At 41.8% G+C, this 22,171-nt stretch overlaps 1 protein-coding gene across 1 annotated transcript in view; it reads left to right on the forward strand.

Annotated features, from left to right (window-relative positions):
* LOC143292810 (carboxypeptidase E-like) overlaps positions 1-15,521 on the forward strand; it is a 29,412-nt gene extending 13,891 nt beyond the window's left edge. Inside the window, exons 3-9 of the mRNA XM_076603401.1 lie at positions 3,408-3,575; positions 5,690-5,853; positions 7,019-7,152; positions 8,447-8,586; positions 11,318-11,435; positions 11,956-12,254; positions 13,888-15,521. Of these exons, the coding sequence (XP_076459516.1) occupies positions 3,408-3,575; positions 5,690-5,853; positions 7,019-7,152; positions 8,447-8,586; positions 11,318-11,435; positions 11,956-12,254; positions 13,888-14,100 (1,236 nt within the window). The 3' untranslated portion in view covers positions 14,101-15,521. The remainder of the gene's footprint in view (positions 1-3,407; positions 3,576-5,689; positions 5,854-7,018; positions 7,153-8,446; positions 8,587-11,317; positions 11,436-11,955; positions 12,255-13,887) is intronic.
* The last annotated feature ends 6,650 nt before the right edge of the window (positions 15,522-22,171 follow it).

Consider the following 22,171-nt stretch of genomic DNA (forward strand, 5'->3'; position numbering starts at 1 on the left):
TTGTAATGACACAAGGGTATTATCAAATTTATAAACGTTTAAAAATGAAAACAGAAATACTTACTTGTAGTGTACATCATGGTAAAATACACCATATATATAGAGAGAGATGTGTGTGTGTGTATACATACATACATACATACATATATATATATAGGGTAGCATGATGTTCACCTTCAAAAATACGTGATTATTTTTGTGTCATCTTCTGTCAGCAAAAAATCCCGCCTCCCAGACAAATCAAATACTGTGGTGATATATGGGAGGAGAAAAAAGCTGTAGACATGAAGACATGTCTCTTTTGATTATACTCACTGGGGAAATCGTGACCAATGATGATGATTACCATCAGCTTCATGAAATATTCACTGCTTACACAGCAAAGTCAGCATGGTCACCTGACAGCATGGACACTTTTCTTTGAGAAGAACAGCAACAACAGCAGAATCCTGCTTGCTGAGGCAGAATCTGTTGAGTGCTTCTATGGTGTTTCTCCTGTTTCATGTAGCCATATGAGGAGTACATCTCATATTTCTTGTGGCCACGTCTATCGATCCAGCACAAGACATTTACCACTATTTTTATGCCCATGTGGTTTCTGGCGTGATGAGAGAAGATTAAATCAGCTATCCTTGTGTGCGACCTCCAGTTATTTTCAATTCTTCAGCAAGCCTGCCTCCTCTGTCACCTGAAGTTTAGGCCGTAACTTGGACATGGTTATGTCTGTCTGTGCATAAACAGCACATTGAAGGCAGCTTGTATACATTTTTTTGTCTGTGGGAATATGCATGAACATGCACTTGTACATTATTTGCACGCCACCCCCACCCCCTCTCAACTGCACCTCCACACTGCTTCTCTCACCTGCCCTTTTTTTTTCTTTTCTCTTTTTTTCTGACTGCTTGTCTGCAGTTCAAAGAAAACTGTTAGTGTTGAATTTCTGCTGATTAAAAAACAAACAATTATCATTACATACTCGGGTAGATAACAGGATGGTTTTCTCAACAAAATGTAAGACTCATGTACAGGCCTTGTTAGATACGGCTGACTCACTGCCACTGATAAAGAACATGATTGAGGATCTCTTGGAATTTGAGCTGATCATGCCTGTTGATAAAAATCCAGACATGTCTGTCTCCCGTACTTGTAGTGTTCTCAACTTTGATTCAAGAAATGAAAATGTTACGCCAGGCTTGAGAAGCTGTTTGAAACCTTGAATTTTAAAAAGGGGGACCTCTTTGCAAAACATGACCATCCAAGACTGTGTATGCCACATCGCTCAGCCACTCTACCCCTCCCTTCCCCTGCCTGTCTCAGCTCCCCTCTGTCGTTGCTCTTTTCTGCCCGGCCGAGGCTGCTTGTTTGGCGGGCTGTGTGGTTATGATATGAAATGAAGGAAGAAAAGATAGTGATGGGGATGGAAACTGGGTTCTGACAGGGTGACACAGGATTATAAGATTACTTCCTCCACCGCTGGAGCTGGCTGAATCAATAGCAAGGAACGGGGAGGGGACCAAATAGAACAGGGGAAGGAGTGGCAGGAGGAGAGGGGTGATGCTGGGGGATGGAATTGTGGTGGTGGGGGGGGGGGGGGATTTAATGTGTTGGGAAAGGGGAGGAGGGGAGCCATGATAAGGAGGGGCAGGAAAGGGGTGGGGATGGGTGAATTATAACTGTTTATGATTGGGAAAGAGTGGGGAGGACAGGGGAAGCGGAAAAGCAAACCGACCCAGCAGAAGCAGCAGCATCAACTTCTCTCTAAGCTTCTTTCCACAAGCATCACGCTGCACTGTTTACCTCCTGTCAGGTCAATACAACTATGTCCCGCCAGACTGAGGCTGGAAACCAATCGATTGGTTGGGGTCCTGTGGTGTGTGTGTGTGTGTGTGTGTGTGTGTGTGTGTGTGCGTGCGCTGGTGTGTGCAAGCACATGTGTGTGTTTGTGTGTGTGTGTGTGTGTGTGTGGCCGATGGTGCGATTATTTGACTAAGGTTCAATCCCATCTTGCCTTGCTGACTTTCACTATGTCCCATCTGTATTATTGTTATGTCTGTCAGCTGCAATGTCCCCTCAGAATGTTGTTTGTCTTTTGCTTCCTGGTTGTTGTGGCTGACCTGGCTTGATTGTCCCTCTGGGGGAGGAGACTGAGAGAGGTTGGGTAACTGGATGGTTTTGTCTCCCTCAGGGATAGCTTTGTCCCAGCCTTTTCTGTCTGTCTGTTAGTCAGTATCTCTCTCTGTCTCTCTTTGTTTCTGTTTGGTTTTGTTCTGTTTTACTTGATTTTTTTTTTCATTGCCTTTTTTGTGAGGGCATTGTGAAAAGCTTTTTGTTTCTTATCCTGATACCCAAATCAGTAAGACATTTGAGTGTGAGTTGTTTCTGTCTGTGTTTATCTGTCTGTCCCTCACAATCTCTCTTTCTCTCTCCTTCTCTCTCTCTCTCTCTCTCTCTCTCTCTCTCTCTCTCTCTCTCTCTCTCTCTCTCTCTCTCTCCATTCAAGTTTGAGTTCTCTTTGTCTGTGCTCTGTTTGTCTGTCCCTCTCAGTCTTTCTCAGTCTCTCTCAATCTCTCCCTCTACCTCTCTCTCTGTCTCTGTCTGTCTCTCTCCTTTGAAGGTTTAGTTCTCTCAGTCTCTGTCTCATCTTTCTTTCTGTCTCTGTCTCCCCCTCTCTCTAGCTCTGTCTTTTACTTTCTCTCTCCCACTCTCTTTCCTTCTCTCTCTCTCTCTCATTATTTCCAGTGACAAGGAGATGTCAGGAAATTGCTTCAGAGATTTTTTGGGAGTTGTTTGCTCTGGCATGCTGCTTTCAAAGCAGATTGACAGATGTGCGTGAATGTGGTTGATATGAATGGTATCTTTTCATTTCTGTGAGCTGACGTTTGTTTTCTTTACTGCAAAGCTTCACATGGCCAGCAGTGAATAATGATAATGATGATAATAATGATAATGATGATATCTTTGTTTTCATGTGTAGAATGGAAATGTGTACTTTTAAATTCATGTGACCAGAAAGTTGGAAGAAATGTTCATAATTAACACACTCAGTCACCCATTGGCTTGATTCTTGGTAGCAAGCTAATTACATGCTATGTATATATAAACATATGCATTTTTTTATAAACCCATTTACCTTTTCAGAAAATCAGGACAGCCAAATATTTTCATGGACACATTAATCTTTTCAGAAAATTGGGACAGTGCACCTTCAGAATCATTTCAGAAAATTGGGACAGTCAGTTACTTTGATGACGATGTTTATCTTTTCAGAAAACGAGGACATCCAGTTGTCATCATGAATATGTTAATCTGTACAGAACATTGGGACACCTAATCATTTTTTTTTTTTTTTTTTAAAGGGAAGATATTATTTAAGAAAAAATTGTTCATTTGTTTTCTTTTTATATCAGGAAAACGGAACAGTCAGCTGGTTGAACGGGCGCTCCAACGCCAACGGAGTGGACCTAAACCGGAACTTCCCAGACCTGAACAACAAAGTGTACGCAAACGAGAAGTCGGGCACCGGACGCAACAACCACCTGATGAAGCTGCAGAGAGCCCTGGAGCTCAGCACTGACGTAAGCAAGTTGTGAGACTTGTGGTTTTAGACAAAAGGGTTTCTGTAGGATGCTGCTGTTGGAAGAATGGCCGGGGACAGGTTGTTTTTTTATGGCACTGGAAAGATGAGGATTCCAGCAATGGTTCAAGAGGTGCTGACGTTCAGTTAAACAATTTTTTTGTGCACACAAACATTTGCAGAAGTGCACATGCATGCAAAAATACAAGCGCAGAAGCAACGCTAAAGTATGCAAGTGAGCGGGGTTGCACACACACACACACACACACACACACACACACACATACTATGCAAGCAAACACACACACACACACACACACACACACACACACACACACACACTATGCAAGCAAACACACACACACACACACACACACACACACACACACACGCACATGCACATGCACACTCAAACTGTGATGTTTAACATAAGATGTTTGCTGACAGAGAAATGTATTGGGTTATTTTCTGCTAAGAAGAGGTTTGCTTTAGGGGAAATGTTGCACTCTGAATGAATTGCATCACACTAATAAGACAGATGGAAGAAGGCTCTGCTTGCTCTCTCTCTCTCTCTCTCTCTCTCTCTCTCTCTCTCTCTCTCTCACGTGCGCTCTCTCTCTCTTGATCTGTCTGTACTTGGTCCCTAACAATGTGGAAGAGAACACAAAAAAAAAAAGCAGAAATCCAGAGAATTTGATTAATGAAAACAGCATGGGCATGCACACACACACACACACACACACACACACACACACACACACACACACACACACACACACACACACATCCTCAGGGTACACTTTGAAGAAGAGCTCAGCAAGTTGTAGAACACTTCAACGAATGAAAAGACTGTGATGCTAAAAGTTGTGGACAAGTTCGACAAATCAATGCTGAGGAAGAAGTTTGCTGCAGGAGAAAAGTTGTGGGATAATGACAGGCTAAAGGAATCTTACTCAACGTACAAGAAAGATGAAAAGAACAGAAAAAAAACCCAACCTTTTTTGGCCCACCGTTCTTTCTCTCCCCCTTTCCTTCTCTCTTTCTCCAGCTTTCCCAAACTGTAAAACAATGCAAAAAGGGATCACCAGCTGAAGAAATTCAGTAAATGGTGGTCATTACAAAAAGCATTCTATATTCTGTTGGGTTTTTTTTGGTTTTTTGGTTTTTAAATATTTTGTTGTTGTTGTTTTTCTTGTGTATTCAAAATCAGATATGTTATGACTTGAGGAAATGATTTGAACATGAGATGTCATCACCAAGACGAAACAACCATGCATTACAAGGAATATGTCAGAAAATGCAGCTTTGTGTTGTGTGTGTGTATATATATATATATATATATATATATATATATATATATATATATATATTCTTTCCAGTTCGTGTGATAAGTCTATTTGTTGCATGACTATGATTGCAGTAAGATTTCAGTACATGTTAAAACTGCATTGCAATGGATCCTGTCATCATCTTGTAGCTCTGAGTCTTCTCATCTTATCTTAATCCTCTCCATGCCCTGTGGCACACAAGGCAGCCACCAGATATCTCTCCTGCTGCTGGTCTTGTGCTGTCTTAGCTGGCATCCTACAGTAGTGGCCTTTCTTCAGTTCTGTAATAAATGAGGTTTGCTTTGTTACAGCATGTGTTCAGTCATAAAACACTGTGTACTGCTTTGAACCATTGTGTGTGTGTGTGTGTGTGTGTGTGTGTGTGTGTGTGTGTGTTTCTTTGAACCATGTTAGTGTGTATTCCTTTGAACCATTTGTGTTTCTATTCCTTTAAACCATGTGCGTGAGTATTCTTTTGAATCAAGTGTGCATTCCTTTGAACTATATGTGTGTGTTCCTATGAACCATATGTGTGTATATATGTTCCTTTGAACCATGTGTGTGTTATTCCTTTTAACCATATGTGTGTGTGTATTTCTTTTGAACCATGTGTGTGTGTTTCTTTGAACCGTGTGTGTGTGTGTGTGTGTGTTTCTTTGAACCATGTGATGTGTGTGTGTGTTTCTTTGAACCGTGTGTGTGTGGTTGTGTGTGTGTGTGTGTATGTGTGTGTGTGTGTTCCCAATGAACCATGGGTTAGTATCCCATCATGACATCTTGTCTGCAGCTGCAGCCAGAGACGAGGGCGGTGATGAAGTGGCTGTCGGAGATAGGATTTGTTCTGTCGGCCAACCTTCACGGGGGCGACCTGGTGGCCAACTACCCCTATGACGAAACCCGCTCCGGCCTGTCTCAGGACTACACTGCCAGCCCTGACGACGACACCTTCATGTCAGTGTCTGTGGTTGTTGTTGGTGGTGCTGATGCTGGTGGTGGTGGTGTGTTCTGTTTGTTGGTAGGTTTGTCGATGACGGTTTCGACAAACTGTCATGTTTGTTTGTTTGCTTGTTTGTGGTATTGTGAATAAACTTCATTTCTTTGTTTGGTAGGTACGTTTGTTGATGACAGTTTCGACAAACTGTGAATTTGTTTGTGGCATTGTGAACAAACTTCCTTTCTCATGAATGGTGTGTGGTTGTGTTTTTTTCTCCTGTGTGATGTTTTCCACTTGTCGTGTTCCTGGTACCAGTTTCAGTGATATGTTGCGCATTGTTAAAAAAAACAAAAAAACCCAAAGAGTACATATTGCAGTCACTTTACCCTTTTCCTCCAGTCTTGTGCACACGAATTGTGTGGTGCATCTTCCAGAATTGGTGTTTGAATCAAAAGATGATCAGCAATTATACTGTTCAGGACTAATGATGAATATGCTGATGAAAACAAGCAGGCGCTGACAGACAAAACCTGAAAATGATTGTGATTGATGCAACCGACAAAAAAGTGATTCAATATTTGCTGTGCTTGGAGAAGGATGCAGAGTGCTGCTTTTGCCTCTGATGGTGTTGCTGGTGCATGTGTCTGTGTCTGTGAATGTGTATGTGTGTGTTTGTGTGAGAGAGTGTGTTGTGTTGTGTGTGTGTGTGTGTTGTGTGTGTGTGTGTGTGTGTGTGTGTGTGTGTGTGTGCTCATACTATTTGCTTCAGTTTATATTATTGTATATGAACAGTCAGTCACATATGTGATCACAACTGTCTTTATGCACTATAAATATGTACTCATTGTAGGTGTATGCTTACATCTGCGTTTGTGTGCTGATGGGAGAAGTATTCATGAAATGCACTATTTTTTCCATGTTGACAATATATGTTCATACGCAAACCCACATTGCTCTTGTTCCACAGTTTAAGCTTTCTTTTTTGGTGAAAAAGCTGCATTATCATGTAAAAGAGAGGGAAAAATAACGCCCAGCCAATCAAATATGAAGTTTTTGTTTTGCTGAATGTATGATTGAAAGGTAAATATATAGATATACAGAGAGAGAGAGAGAGAGAGGAGACTTGAAGATAGATGTATCAGTTTTGTACTCTATGTGCATTTTTCAAAATTTCTTTGGCAGTTACCTGGCCAAGTCCTACTCTTACTTCCATGCGGAAATGGCCGACCCTAGCCGCAAGCCCTGTGACCGCAAGAATGGTGACAGCTTCGATGATGGCATCACAAATGGCGGGGCATGGTACTCTGTTGGCAGAGGTAGGACTTTCAGTTCTTTGTGGTTGTTATTGTTGTTTTTTTTCTGGTTCATATGACTTAATATTTTCTGTTTTTGTTTTGTTTATATTTTCTTCTGTTTTAAGTTTTTCCCTGTCCTCCGCACTCTCTCCCAGAATATCTAATGTGACTGGTATGTTTAGACATAACACCACATGGACAACAATTTCTTCTTCTCTTTTTTTTCTAAATGTTCATGAATACTTTTTTTCTGACAGTGTTAATTTTCTTTTATCCTCAAAAATATTCATTTACAAATTAATACAGTGTACTGTTTGTCTTCTTGTATTTTCAGTGATAGAAAACTTATTTTTCCTCTGCTTTTGTGTGTGTGTGTGTGTGTGTGTGTTTGTGTCCATTGTATCCTGAAAAAATATGATAAGAAAAAAAACACAACATTTTCACAGAGGTAAGAAAAAAATTCTTTGAAAGGTGAGGTGATGGTTTTTAAGAATGTCTGACGGTTACTGGTAATTATTTGTGTGAAACTGGTTGTGGTGTAGCGTATATGGATTTGTCCGAACGCAATGACGCCTCCTTGAGCTACTGAAACTGGTTGCAAGCCAACAAACACACCACAGGGAAGGGGATAATGAGAACAGACAGTGTTATACAACACTGTTTAAAATGTCACCATTCACAGCACTGATAGACCTCATGTTTTAGTACTCTGTTTTGTGGGCTTCAGAGACGAATGATTGGAAATGCTTTCAAAGGAAACAAAGTGCAAACAAACATTCATTTGAATTTCAATGACCATGACGCACAAACACAATATAATTCTTCTGATGTGAAGATAAACCAATGTCTTGAGTGTAGCATGCTCATGGTATATGTAAAACAACCTACAGCAACAAAAAAGTTGTCTTTGGCAAAATTTTGTGTAAAAAAACGACACTTTGATTGTAGAACAGACTCATTTACAAACATGAAAAAGAAAAAAAATATGTATATGGTTGCTGCTGCACAATGGCAGCTTTCTCTCCTAGGAGAGAGTAGCCCAAATTTCACACAGAGAAATTTGTTGTGACAAAAAGCAATATGATACAATTCAGTACAGTACAATATAATACAATTCATTCCAATACAGTACAATAACAATGCAGTACAATACAATAATGTAATACAATTTAATCCAATCCAATACAGTACAATACTGTACCACACTGTACCATACCACACTATACGTTCCTTACCGTATCATTCAACACAACCAACACAATGATGGCTGTGGTGTGTGTATGTGTGTGTGTGTGTGTGTGTGTTTCTCTCCCAGGCATGCAGGACTACAACTACCTGGAGACCAACTGCTTTGAGATCACCCTGGAGCTGGGCTGTGACAAGTTCCCCCCTGCCGACCAGCTCAAGTCCTACTGGGAAGACAACTACCTGGCCCTCCTCAACTTCATGCTGCAGGTGGGACAGGGGTGTGGAGATGAAGGATTAGGGTGTCAGCACAGCACAACATTGTCTTGATGCAAATGACAACACTGTATAATGTACATCGTTCCTCAGTTTCTGTGAAACTAAAGACGCTTGTCTTTGAAAACCATACATGTTTATGTGTGTGTGTGTGTATGTTCTTCTCTGTGTCTGTGGATGTACAATGCTGTGTTGGCGTGTTTGTTTGAATATGCTGCTCTGTGCAACAAGCTGTGGGCTGTGAAGGAGTGTGAAGGAGTAATTATAATAAATTCAGATGTTTCTTTAAGTCATGTTTCTTTGCGTTCGCTTACAAGAATGTTGTATGTTTTTATCTGTTTCCTTGGTATGTTGTCTTTTTTAATGTAAAATTGTAGAAAGAAAAAAATATGTATGCACACACACTTGAAACTGAATTAAAAATGAGAAGAAAGGAGGTGGGGGAGATGGTAACTGTAATGTTTGGTTTGGTTTCTGTTGTATTCGATTTTAATAGATTTGTGTGTGTGTGTGTGTGTGTGTTTATACACCTGCCAAAACACTAGACACAGCTGCTGAGCTAAATATGATATAAAAGAAAAGGCTAAGATCTACTTTCATGTTTTATATTTGTTTCTAAATTAGAATTGATGTTTCCCGTCCTTTCTTGTGAATAGCCAGTGTCAGGTTTGATCTTTTCGTGTTGGTGACTTTTGGTTTCAGAAGGTTGTTGACTGACCAGGTAGGTTGTTGACCCAAGGAGGTGGAGTGCTAGTGGTGATGGGGGGATAAGATGAATCATTTGACGTTCCTGACTTACTCTTCTTTCTCTTGTTTGTTGGCTTGGGTACAGTGACGACAGGAATGGATTGGTTACTGATACGCTGCATGACTCATCCACTGCTTTGTAAAGCCACCTCTCTCTCTCTCTCTCTCTCTCTCTCTCTCTCCGTTTTGTTTTATTTTCTGTAACCTCTTAACTGATTTGTTAGGTGTACACATATTTGTTGTGGGTTGGTCACAAGGATGAACGTTTTGAAATGATTGCATCCTAATCAGGCTAATGTTGCTTTGAAATTTTGCCTTGCATGAGATTCCCTTTTTTGTTGGTTTGCTTCTTCTTTTATTTTTTACTTGTAAATTCCTTTCTTCTTCTTCTCCTTTTCTTCTTTCTTTTTTGCCTTGATTTGGATTGGTTTGGCTTGAATTTTTTTGATTGTCTGTTTTTTGTTGTTGTTTTTCTGTTTTTTAATCCTTCTTTCTAGCAAAATCTGCTTTTAAATGCGGCCTTATGGTATGAAATATATTTGCACTTGATTTTTCCCTTTTACTAACAGCAAGGTATGCAAGAGCTCTTATTTCCTTTAATTTAGAGTTTGGTATAACAAAATCACACGCAAAAAACAGTGTTGTTAAATACAGAAGTACACTATATGTTACTAAATTACTGTAGATTAGTACTGTCTAGGGATTGACTGGCTCATGATTTACTGACAGTCTAGCATGATTCTAGTGCCCTGCACTGTTCTGCGTTAGTGCGGGAGGTAATTGCTGAGAACCTTGACATATCTTTGGAGAAAAAAATAAACCCCAAAACTTGACGTCCCTCAAGGAATTTCTTCATTGATGAGGATGGTAGGTATGAATGGAAACAGTGGTAAGGTGTCATCTTACTGTGTGGCCCTCAGGTAGTGTGACATGAACGTACCGAGAAAGACAGTTGAAATAGTCTTTCTGTGACAGTGTGTGTCTGTAAGTGGGAGCGTGTGATGTGTAGATGGGTTGGTAGGTGTGGGTGTGAGCGTTTCTGGTTTGTGGGGGTGTATGCATTAAAAAACAGCTTTAAAAAGGGGAAGAAAAATGTTGTTCTGCAGGCCTTTTCTGCCTTTCTTTCATGACCTCACCTGTAGGTGTCTTTGATTTTAAGCAGTATTTAGCAAGCATTTTTAGTGATAACCATAAAAGTCGGCCTTTACTGAGACAATATTTTACATATGGTTTTTGCATTAATCTAATGTCGAACTTGATCCTGGATCTGCATGAATTGGTTTTGGTTTTGCACCATACTCTGTTCTGTGTGTGTGTGTGTGCGTGTGTATGTACGTGCTTGGGTATCTTTTTGTTTTAAATGTGTCTGATGAGATTTTTTTTTTAAAGGATGTAGATCATTTGAAAAGGATAAATGGAGAAGGATGTGTGTGTGTATGCGTGTGCGTGTGTGCGTACGTGTGTGTCCTAGTCCATTCTTTTTTTGAAAAAAAGTTTGTCTTTTTAATTTGTATTTTGTTCCTTGTGTTGGCATCCATGTCTTTCTTTGTTCATTTATGCAGTCATTCATGTATACATTAATTTATAATGATTATTATTTTGTGTTTTAGATCCTTCAGTTTTGGTGTGCGCTATTTTTTTCTCCATTCTTTCAGTCTTCATTTCTTTCTTCCTTCTTTTCATGCCATCTTCCTTGTTTTGAAGAAGCTGTATCTTTGATGGAAGGAATTATTCAATAATTATTCAAACATTTTTCAGCACGCCACAACAAAGCACAACACCTACTACACCACACCATACCACATACCACATCAGAACACACCACAGCACAGAACAACACACCACACACACACACACACACACCTTACCGCACCAGAACACGACATCCCACAGCACAGGACAACACAACACACCGCAGCACAGCACAGCACAACACAACAAAACAATACGAAGCCATCAATGAAACGTGATGTTGCAGACCCACATTGGAGTCAAAGGCACGGTGAGCAACACCAAAGGGGAACCTGTGGCCGATGCCACTGTGCAGGTCACTTTCCTGGCCACGGGCGGAACCATCGACCATGACATTCTGTCTCGTGAGTCTCCTGCTGGCATTTTTGGGTTTTGTGCTGAACCGGGTAGGGTTGGGTTGGGTTGGGCTGTGTTGTATGGTGGCGCTCTGTGCTGTGCTGTGTTTTGCTAGGAAATTATGTTCAAGTATGTTCTGTTCTGCTGCGTTATTTTGGGGTACATTGTGTTGGTTTGTCAGAGAGTTTGTGGTTTTGTTATCAGTGTTAATATCTGCGTCTTTGTGTGTGTTGTGTTGTGTGTACACACTGTCTCCTCACAAACCTGCTCATCGTAACATTTTCTTGATGCTAATGATGCTGCAATCTGTTGATTGCTCCTCCATTTTTGTGAAACCAAGGATATCTTTGAAAACTATGCATGTGTGTGTGTGTGTGTGCACACGCGTGCGCGTACACACATGTGTTAATGTTCTTGCTTAATAACTTTTATCCATCCATCAAATACTTTTTGAGTGCACCGGATAGATAGTGCACACTGTTCACGCTTTCTGCCAGGTAATCCAAACAATTCTGTCACTGTTTGCAGTGAAAGGTGGAGATTACTACCGGCTGCTGCCTGACGGGGTCTACGGGGTGACGGTGAGCGCAGAGGGCTACCACCCGGCCCTGAAGTGTGTGAGTGTGAAGAACGACATGTACCTGGGCTCCAACGTGGCTCGGCAGGCGCCGGAGCTGGACTTCACGCTGACACCCACCTCGGAGGACATGCCGGAAGACATGGCGGCTCTGAACGAGTGTCAGCAGTTGAGCAGTGAGCCGCAGGTCATGCAGAATGAGATCAGTGATGTGGAGGAGGAGGAGGAGGACGGGGAGAATATGATACAGGTGGGTGGTGTTGAGATCCATGGCTGAGTGTGGGGAAGGGTTGTTTTGTTGTTGTTGTTTTTTTTTTTAGACTGTCTGGATTTGTTTTTCAGGAATTTGTGTGTGTGTGTGTGTGTGTGGTGCATGTCCATCATTTATGGATATGTTTGTTTCAGTTACACCTGTATGAATGGTACTAATAGCTGCTGGATGGTGAGGGTGTGGGCCAGACATTTTCTCATTTCTTTTCCTTGATGCTTGTCATGCTACATCTTCTGCATGTATATACACACATAAAAATGGGGATCAGGCACCAGCACGTCTGCATATCTGTTGACCTGAGAGATTAAAAAAACAAAAAAAAATCTCCACCCTGAGCTCACCAGGCAAGAACTCAAGACTTTTAGATTTAAAGTCAAATGCTGTCCACTTTCATGTTGGGTGAGAATCCCTTCCAAGTTCTAGGATGTTGGCAAGTTTATGGGGGAATGTTGGTGGAGGAAGATGGTGGCGGTATCCACACTGGAGGGGATTCACACTCAAAACGATTGCTCCATGACCATGTGATTATTGTTGTCAGTAGGGGGCTATTAGTTGGTGGCATCCTGCATAATGTTGAATCAGAACAGGTGCTACTGAACAAACGCCACCAAAGTTGATCAGCAGTAGTACAGGCTCTCCTGGTGTGTGGGCTCTGAACGACCAAACATTGATCATTCCCTTCGGACTGTCGGTGCTATGACTAGGGCAGATGAACCTGGGTGTGGCTGTGTGAGGGGGACTCAAAATAAGCGACATGGGAGTGGCACAGTTGAAACAACTGCAGATGATGGTGCAACACACACACACACACACACACACACACACACACACATGATGTGTGTGCATTGTATGCCATGATGTGTGTTCCTTGTGTCCCCTGATGTGAGTGCCTTGTGTCCCCTGATGTGTGTGCATTGTGTCCCTTGATGTGTGTCCATTGTGTCCCCTGATGTGTGTGCATTGTGTCCCCTGATGTGTGTGCATTGTGTCCCCTGATGTGTGTGCATTGTGTCCCCTGATGTGTGTGCATTGTGTCCCCTGATGTGTGTCCATTGTGTCCCTTGATGTGTGTGCATTGTGTCCCCTGATGTGTGTGCATTGTGTCCCCTGATGTGTGTCCATTGTGTCCCTTGATGTGTGTGCATTGTGTCCCCTGATGTGTGTGCATTGTTTCCCCTTATGTGTGTGCATTGCGTCCGCTGATGTGTGTGCATTGCGTCCCCTGATGTGTGTGCATTGTGTTCACTGATTTGTGTGCCTTGTGTCCCCTGCCTGATACGTGTGCATTGTGTCCATTGATATCAGTGCCTTGTGTCCCCTGATGTGTGTGCCTTGTGTCCCCTGATGTGTGTGCCTTGTCTCCCCTAATGTGAGTGTGTTGTGTCCCCTGATGTTTGTGCATTGTGTCCCCTGATATCAGTCCATTGTGTCCCCTGATGTGTGTGCACTGTGTCCCTTAATGTGTTTGCATTATGTCCCCTGATATCAGTGGATTGTGTCCCCTGATGTGTGTGCATTGTGTCCCCTGATATCAGTGGATTGTGTCCCCTGATGTGTGTGCCTTGTGTCGTGTGCCTTGTGCCCCCTGATGTGTGTGAGTTGTGTCCCCCAGCTGACGGAGGCAGAGCAGCGACAGGTGCTGCAGGAGGTGCTGGGCGACATGGACAGTGGCATCAACTGGGCCGGCCTGGCCCCCACCCTCGCCCTCTCTGACCTCTACTACGCCCTGGCTGCAGAGCTCCGCAGGCTGGACGCCCAGACGCAGAGTGAGTTCCTGCACCTGCTGCCCCCTCAGATGACGCAACAGTTGCCCCTCATCCAGTAGTGATCTGCAGCTTGTCTGGAACACACCGGCATGATGAAAACTGTTTTGCGGGGATCACAGCTGAACCTGTTTTAAATGGTCACAAAATACTTGACAGACAATGTTGTTGTTCTTTGAAGTGATGGTTTCTTTCTTGGAGGATCCAGATATCCAGATGGTTGAGGTGAAGAAGCAACCTTCGCAGTTACTAAATGCACAAATTGCACTTTGAAATCAGCAAATATGTTATAAATTCAGTGCAGAAGTCGGTGAAACATGGATTGAAGTGTGTTTTCTTTTGCCTTCCGTCATTTACCAAGCTCTTGATTGTACATTGCAGATCTGTACACATTTTACTTATGTGTTCTACAACAGCTGTAATAGAAAGAATGTGTATGCACATCATATTGATCTTATTAGTCATTATGTTCAGGCTCAACTGATTTGTGGATATCTGGATACTAGTCAAGAAAATATTTTAACACAGCTTAGCCTACTTCAGCTATTCTTCCTGTAAATACAGTGTTTACACATGTTTGAGACCGTGCATCAACTGAATTTACAGGAGAACTGCTGTCTCAGGTTCAGCTATGTTGGATGTTGGTATGGGAATATAACTATCCAAAAAATATATCAAAAGTATTGTTGAAATAATATTTTCAGAAAATTAGAGCTGTGATTTCCCCTGTTGCATCGAAATTAAAACCGAAAGATCGAAAAGAAGACTCACAGCTTGAGCATCAGGTATGTCGATTTTGTGTTGTGCGCACTGCAGACAGAATCATTTTCATAATCATGGGATTTGTGACCACAGTGATTTAACCGGACATTTTGGCACAGGAAGCTCCTCACAAAAAGTCCAGGAACACTTGACAAGTCTGAACAGTTCAAAGCGGGGTGGTAAAGAGATTGAATTTCCAGGTTTATTCCATCGCTGTAAAGAACAGTGATGACTGAAGTCACAGATTAATAAAGACACTAAATTTCCAAGAAAAGTCTGTTCCTCTGATGTCTTGAAGTTGTCAAGCAGTATTGCACACAGTCTTGCTATCTGGAAGCCATCCCATAATGTTAATGTTGATGGCAGTGAACATCTCTCAACAATGTAGCAATAGATTGGTTTTTGCCACACAGGCATTGTTGCAAATTTAATGGGCTGTAATTAAAGTGCTGACAAAAAGCTTTGTACTTTGCGTGCACTGTGCGTTATTTCTGTTTGAGGTATATTATGTTGGAAGAAACGTTGATGTTCTAAGCTTTGTTACCATTATCAGCTCTTTGATGTGTTCACCCCACTTAGCTTGTCAAAGTCAGTTGAACGGAATCAACTTGCCCACTTTATCAGCAAAGGTGAAATGTTTGTCCAAACATGTGCAAGTTTGGTTGATTAGCTTGACATGCCTGAGAAAAAAAATATAAGTGCATCATGAAAGCATGTTGAATTGCCAAGTGTTAATTGACTTTTTGTGAGCATGTCTGAACTTCCAATAATGCAGTGTTGCACAAACATGCACACAGATGCACGCACACACACATGCATGCGCATGCACACAAACACATACATGCATGTGTACTTGTTCTTGACACTCAAACACATGACATGCACCCACAAACAAGAGATGCATGATGCCTTACTGGCACACTCTTAATGCGCATGCATATGTACATTTGTGCAGGCACTGATTTTATTTTATGTGCACACATACTCTTCACATCCACACACTTTTGCTCCCATCTCTGCCTCAGTTTGTGTTTCTCTTTCTCTATCTCATTCTATCACATATTCATTAATGTCAGTGCACTCATTTATACATGTATATGCACACAAACCTGCATGTGCGCACACACACACACACACACACACACACACACATTAACTCATGCTCATGCAAACAAACACAGACACACACACACACACACATTAACTCATGCTCATGCAAACATACAAACACATAGACATACACACACACACACACCTGCCTCATGGACACATACACACACACACACACACACACACACACACACACACAGAGAGAGCTCCAGGCTACAATCAACAGTGAACATTTAAACGCAGCAATAGTGTTAATGTGAGCTGGTCAGCATTTGATCAATATATATCTCCACCTTCCCTATTAACATCAATCCTCCCGTTGTCTTGTGCTAAACCTGCATGTCTTGGTCACCGGTCATGTTAGACGTGTTTCATTATATCCTGATTCTATTTTTGCCATTTCCTCTGTTTTTTCCTTCTTTTTGTCACTATGTTGTTTTTTTGTTTGTTGTTTTTTGTGTTAATAAATAAATTCAGACAATGGTTGGCAGGGAACACGATTGAAAAAGTGATACCTGTTCTGTTCCTTATCCAATCTTTGTACTGCAGTGTTGATCTTATGTCATTTTAACTACACAAAGGTGTTTGTCCTTGGATGTGAGCAACAGAAATAGAACTCGTCAGGACAGCACTCTTTCTAATAAATCATAAGTATGAATAAACTTTGGCAGATGTGCAAAACTTCCTCTCCTGGCCATAAAGTACTGTAAAAGATTTTTGTACAAACTTAAACCAAGGGCAGAACATCTGAATGGTTAGAGTCCTGGACTTGAGCTCCATATGTCTGTGAGGTCCATGAATTAATGGTTGAATCCCAGCAGTGTCAGATTAGGTTAAGGGTAGAGATTTTTTGTTTCTATTCTCCCAGGTCGACTAGTGTTTGTGCAGACCTGCAAGTACTTTCCCCCATTTTCATAAGTACTTGCATGCCCAAGATCAGGTATACATGTGAGAGATCCCCTAAACCACATTGGCATTTGATGGGTTATGAAAACGTGAACACACACAGCATGCACCTTGCCCAGAAAATGGAGTATGGCTGTCAAAACAGTCAGGGATTTTTTTGATTAGTTTTCTGTTTTTAATAATGAAATTTTGAAGACCATATTGGGGTGTTCATGATGTTCAGTTCACAGCTAGTGCTTTTTGTTCATGTGCAGAAACTCTAAATTCAGTGCTTTCATTTCATTTGATTTTGTTTGCAACCAATATTATAATTTGTGGGGTAATTTGATAAGAATGCCATGCTTTCAACATTGTTTTTTTTTTGGTCTGCTTTAATTCCTGTCAAAGAATCTGTATCTTTCTTTGTCTGTTTCACCCCATATTATGTGGGTTTTTTTTTCTCTGTCTTTTCTTGTTTTGTTTTAAACAAATTTAGTCTATCACACAGTCCTACCCCCCTATTATCTTTTCTTCTCTCTCTGTCTTTTCCTGTTTTGTTTTAAACAAATTTAGTCTATCACACAGTCCTACATTGGTATTGTGTTCATAGTCACATTGATAAAGACCCCTCTCTGTCTGTTGTCTATAGTGTTTCGTCATATTTTATCTTGTTAATCAGGTCTTTCAAGGGACTTAACTCCACACCTTTTTTCACATGTCTCCTTCCCAGCCCTTCCTATTCCCCAACATAGAGACCTCTTCATTTTTTTTATATTGACCTCCAGCAGTTTTGTCCCCCTTAAGTTGGCTGTTGTTGCCGCCGTCGCTTTGGTTGTTGGTGTTGTGAGAAATCCAAGTATCGGACTGATTGTCTGAGACATGGCAGCTTCATGTGACAGGGCATCAGCCTGACCTCCCCATGGATTGTGATCTCTTGTCTTTTCCTTCCTTTTCTCGTAGATTTCTTCAGTGTCTAGGCATGAGACAAAAAAGAAAGAGTAAACTGCCTGGAAAGGAATGTAGGTGAAAGGGTTCTCTTTAACCTGTGTTTGATTATTTCATGTTATACAGTAACACTGCACGAACCTTGCATCTCTCTCTCTCTCTCTCTCTCTCTGTCTCTCTGTATATTAGCATGTATGCTTATTCCACCTCCTTCATTAACATATTTGTTATTGCTATCTGTTTTTGGTTCTCTTTCACAAATTCATTTCTTTTCTTTCATATTCTATTAGTATATATCAGTATTATTGAATTTTCTTCTTTGTGTGATGTAGGCTGTTTTCCAACAACGATTTCACATTCCATTTTCCTTTTGTATGTGGACTAAAAAAAATAAGTGTTCAGCATTATCAGGTAACAAATTAAATTATTTCTTTATAGCATTTTTTTTTATTAGATTATTAAAGTAAGTGCAGGTGAAATGAAAGCTAAAAATTCAAAGTTCAGATCTACAAACTCAGCTTGGTTCAGAAGATAATGAAATAATAAAAACAGTTTTTTTGTTTCATTTAATTCTTTTATTATTTTCTTTTTCTGTTGTTCCTTCAGTATTTTTGTTACGCGAAGGTTCAAACTAAAAGTGACCATATACTGCAGTGAATCCTATAACCCTCAAAAGTGATCTCATATCTGGTATGGTTTTTTTTTCTTTTTTCTTTTTTGTGGATTTTCCTTTGTTATCAATCTGGAAAGAGGAACAGGAATGGTTCCAAGAAGTTTTATGCCTTTTGTCTTTCATTCTGTTAATTGATCAGGTTTACCTTTCAGTTCATCTTATGATTTATTCACTTTGTCACTTATATTATTATATTTCCTTATGCTGCATGTACATTCCAGCATAGCTGCAGTTAAAACTTTGTTTAGAAACTGGTTTAATAATCATCAGTGATTTCAAGCAAAACTGGCTGGGTATTGCTTTTCATCTTTAATACTATTTTTCTTCTTCATGGTTTATTTATTGATGGTTGGAAGACAGATTACACAGATTTTTTTTGAGTGTTTGCTTCAGACCCTGTGATTATTTGTAATGGTAAGAAAGATTTGTCCCCCCCCCCCCCCCCAAACCCCTCACCCCCTTCTTCCCCTGCTCCAATTCGCTTTATGTTACTTGCACTTGTTAGTTTTCTCCCTTGCAAATCCTGCTATTGTTTTGTGAAAGTAACCAGGTGAAATAAAATGTTATCATTCCCTTTCACTTTCTTGAGTACTGTTCTTTATTTCTTCAAGTTTGTCCGAGTTCTCTTTCTGTTTGTCTGCTTGTTAGTCTGTCTGTCTGTCTGTATGTCTCTGTCTCTCTCTCTCTCTCACGCACACACACATTTATGTACACATGCTGCATGCATGATATACAAACTTACGCACATACACATGTATACCAATGAACACACATGCATGCACTTATGTACACCCCTGTGAACACACAGGCACTTGTATAACCCCACCCACACATGATGTTCGTGCTTCGGATTCGAAGATGACCAAGGCTTCAAATATCAGATGGAATATCACTGGCTGTGGGTCCGGAGAAGACTGATGAGGCCAATCCGGGCCCTGAAGGCTCGCCCACATATGGGACAAAAGTGTGCGGATGCTGTCGTGGCAGTGGATGCTGCTCAGACCTTGCGCACAGCACGCTTTCGTTGCACCTCGGTGATGCTTCAGATGCACAGGCTCCAGTGGTGATCTTGCTGTGCCTAGCTGGACGGTCCAGAGCAAGCACCTCCCACGTGTTGATGTCAACGCCCAGGTCTTTGAAGGACGCTTTGACGGAGGCAGTCTTTGTAGCGTTTCTTCTGCCCTCCAACTGAACGCTTGCCCTGACACAGTTCGTACAGCAGCTGCTTTGGCAGTCACCTGTGGCATTCTGACCACATATCCAGCCCACCTGGCTTGGGCTTTGTGCAGGAGGGTGTAGACTCTGCACAGGCCAACTCGTTCCAGGACTTCCGTGTCGAGGACTTTGTCCTGCCACCTGATGTGGAGGAGTCTGTGGAGACAGCTCAGGTGGAAGCGATTGAGCTGTTTGGCGTGTCTGTTGTCGACAGTCCAGGTCTCGCTCGCGCAAAGGAGGGTGGTAAGGACCACTGCACAGTAGACCTTCAGCTTAGTGGTAGCGCTGAGTCCTCTCCGCTCCCAGACGTTCTCACGGAATCTCCCAACGGCGGCCGTGGCTTTGGCAATCCTATTGTTGATTTCAGCGTCTATGTTCACTGCGCGAGAGAGCGTGCTGCCAAGGTAGATGAAGTTGTTGACTGCCTGAAGGTTCTGCCCCTTCACTGTGTGCGCAGTTCCTTGTATGACTTTCCTGGGGCAGGCTGGTACATAGCTTCAGTCTTTTTGGTGCTGATGATGAGACCGAAGTTGTCGCAGGCTTGTCATCTGCAAACAAGAAGTCCCTGATTCACCTTTTAACAGCCTGCAGGCGTCTGAGGTCAGTTAAACAATCACCCGTCAGTCCTGTACCTGATGTGGATTCCGTCTTCGCAGTCACGGAAGGCATCTGTCAACATCATATGGCAGAGAATACCATACTGAACAGTGTGGGGGCGAGAACGCAGCCTTGTTTGACTGACGCCGTTTGTCACTGACTCCGCGGAAGGCCTCTGACTCGTCTCCATCATCCAGGCTGAACTTTCACCATCATGCTGTCGTGGAACTGCCGGACAATTGTGATGAACTTGCTGGGGCAGCCAAATTTCTCCATGATCTTCCACAAGCCTTCCCTGTTGTCTGAAGAGGTCGTTGTGTTGCTCCTGGCATTTCTCCTGGAGTTGGCTCGCGGCAACAAAAACCATGTCCACAGTCCCACGTTCAGCACGGAAGCCACACTGACCATCTACTGCATCCTGATCTATCTGCAGCCGTCTCGACGATGTCTTGCCACTGGGTCCAGATACACCGGGACGAGAGAGTGAGGCTGACGACCTGCGCAACTCTCCCTCACTTTGATCCAAGTCGAGCGTAAGTCATGACTTCAAAATGATTGAACACACACACACACACACACACACACACACACGCACAGCCCATCCAGATGTACTGGCATTGCAGCATGCCCACCCAAATGGATTATCAGTTTTACTGAACTGAAATCAGCATTCGTCTGCTTGGATACAGATTTTTTCTGAAACTTGACATTAATCGACATTTCATTTCCCCCTTCTCGAACTCAAATTCCATATGCATACTAGCATACACTCACTTTGATCAGTTGCTGAAGAGGACATTGAGCGTAAGTGACATCATGGTGCATGGGAAATAACTATTGTCCTCTGCACGGACCACCCAGTCAACAGAATTCTTTCCCTTCCATGGCAGCTTGCAGGCATCGGGAGAGACCAGATAAAATATTGTTTGATGACATTCCAGCAAGATATTGCCAATACTTGTACTTCATTATAGTCATAAACATGCACAAAGAGTCTCGGAAATCAGAGATGAAAATCAAAATGTTAGATGTATTTCTAATAGACTGATGTGAGATGTGTGCGATTTAAAAAAAAAAAATATATATATTTAATTATTTATTTATTTTGCTTTGTTTTTGTCAGATTCTGTTTTCTTTCAGCGCTAAATGAAACTGCAAATGATGAAGGTTAGTGACCTTTGTTCATAATCTCTCTCTCTCTCTCTCTCTCTCTCTCTCTCTCTCTCTCTCTCTCTCTCTAATAAACTCAACTGAAACCACGCAAAGTCACAAATTTTATACCTTCAAAGTCATAGAACTTTAATTTATACAAATTTACAAAATTTTGATTTATTCAAATTCAGAGCAAAAACAAAAACGAAAAACATGGAGAGAAGCAAAGCAAGCTGCCACTGAACAGTAGAGGGGACGAAGAGACTATGCATGACCCTCCCACCCACAATGAATTCACTTCCCATGTTCCAGCTATTGGTGTCTGTCACTCTGTCTCTCCTTTTCCCTGTTATCATCATCATCATCATCATCATCATCATCATCATCTTCTTCTTCTTCTTCTTCTTCTCTTTTTTTCCCTTCTCTAATAATCATTTCATTTTATAATGATTTGATCTTTTCAATGATAATATGTGTCGTTGCGTCGTACATGTTGTGTACATGCGCTTTATTTTCATGCGTAATTGTGTGTGTGTGTGTGTCTGTGTGTGTGTCTGTGTCTGTGTGTCTGTGTGTCTGTGAGTGTTTTGCCATTGCTTTTTTTTCTGCTTCCCCCCCCCCCCCCCCGCCCCCCCCCCCCACACTTTTCCTTCTTTTTTTGCCATTGAGGGCTGGATGTAAAAAAGCAGCTGTGCTTACTCCACTACCCTCGTGAAATAAAAATTCGTTTCGTTTCGTTTCGTTTCGTTTCGTTTCACCCACACACATCTGTGATGGAGAATCTCTAATCCCAG

This window comes from Babylonia areolata, chromosome 18, assembly GCF_041734735.1.
Source record: "Babylonia areolata isolate BAREFJ2019XMU chromosome 18, ASM4173473v1, whole genome shotgun sequence".
Taxonomy (NCBI): domain Eukaryota; kingdom Metazoa; phylum Mollusca; class Gastropoda; order Neogastropoda; family Buccinidae; genus Babylonia; species Babylonia areolata.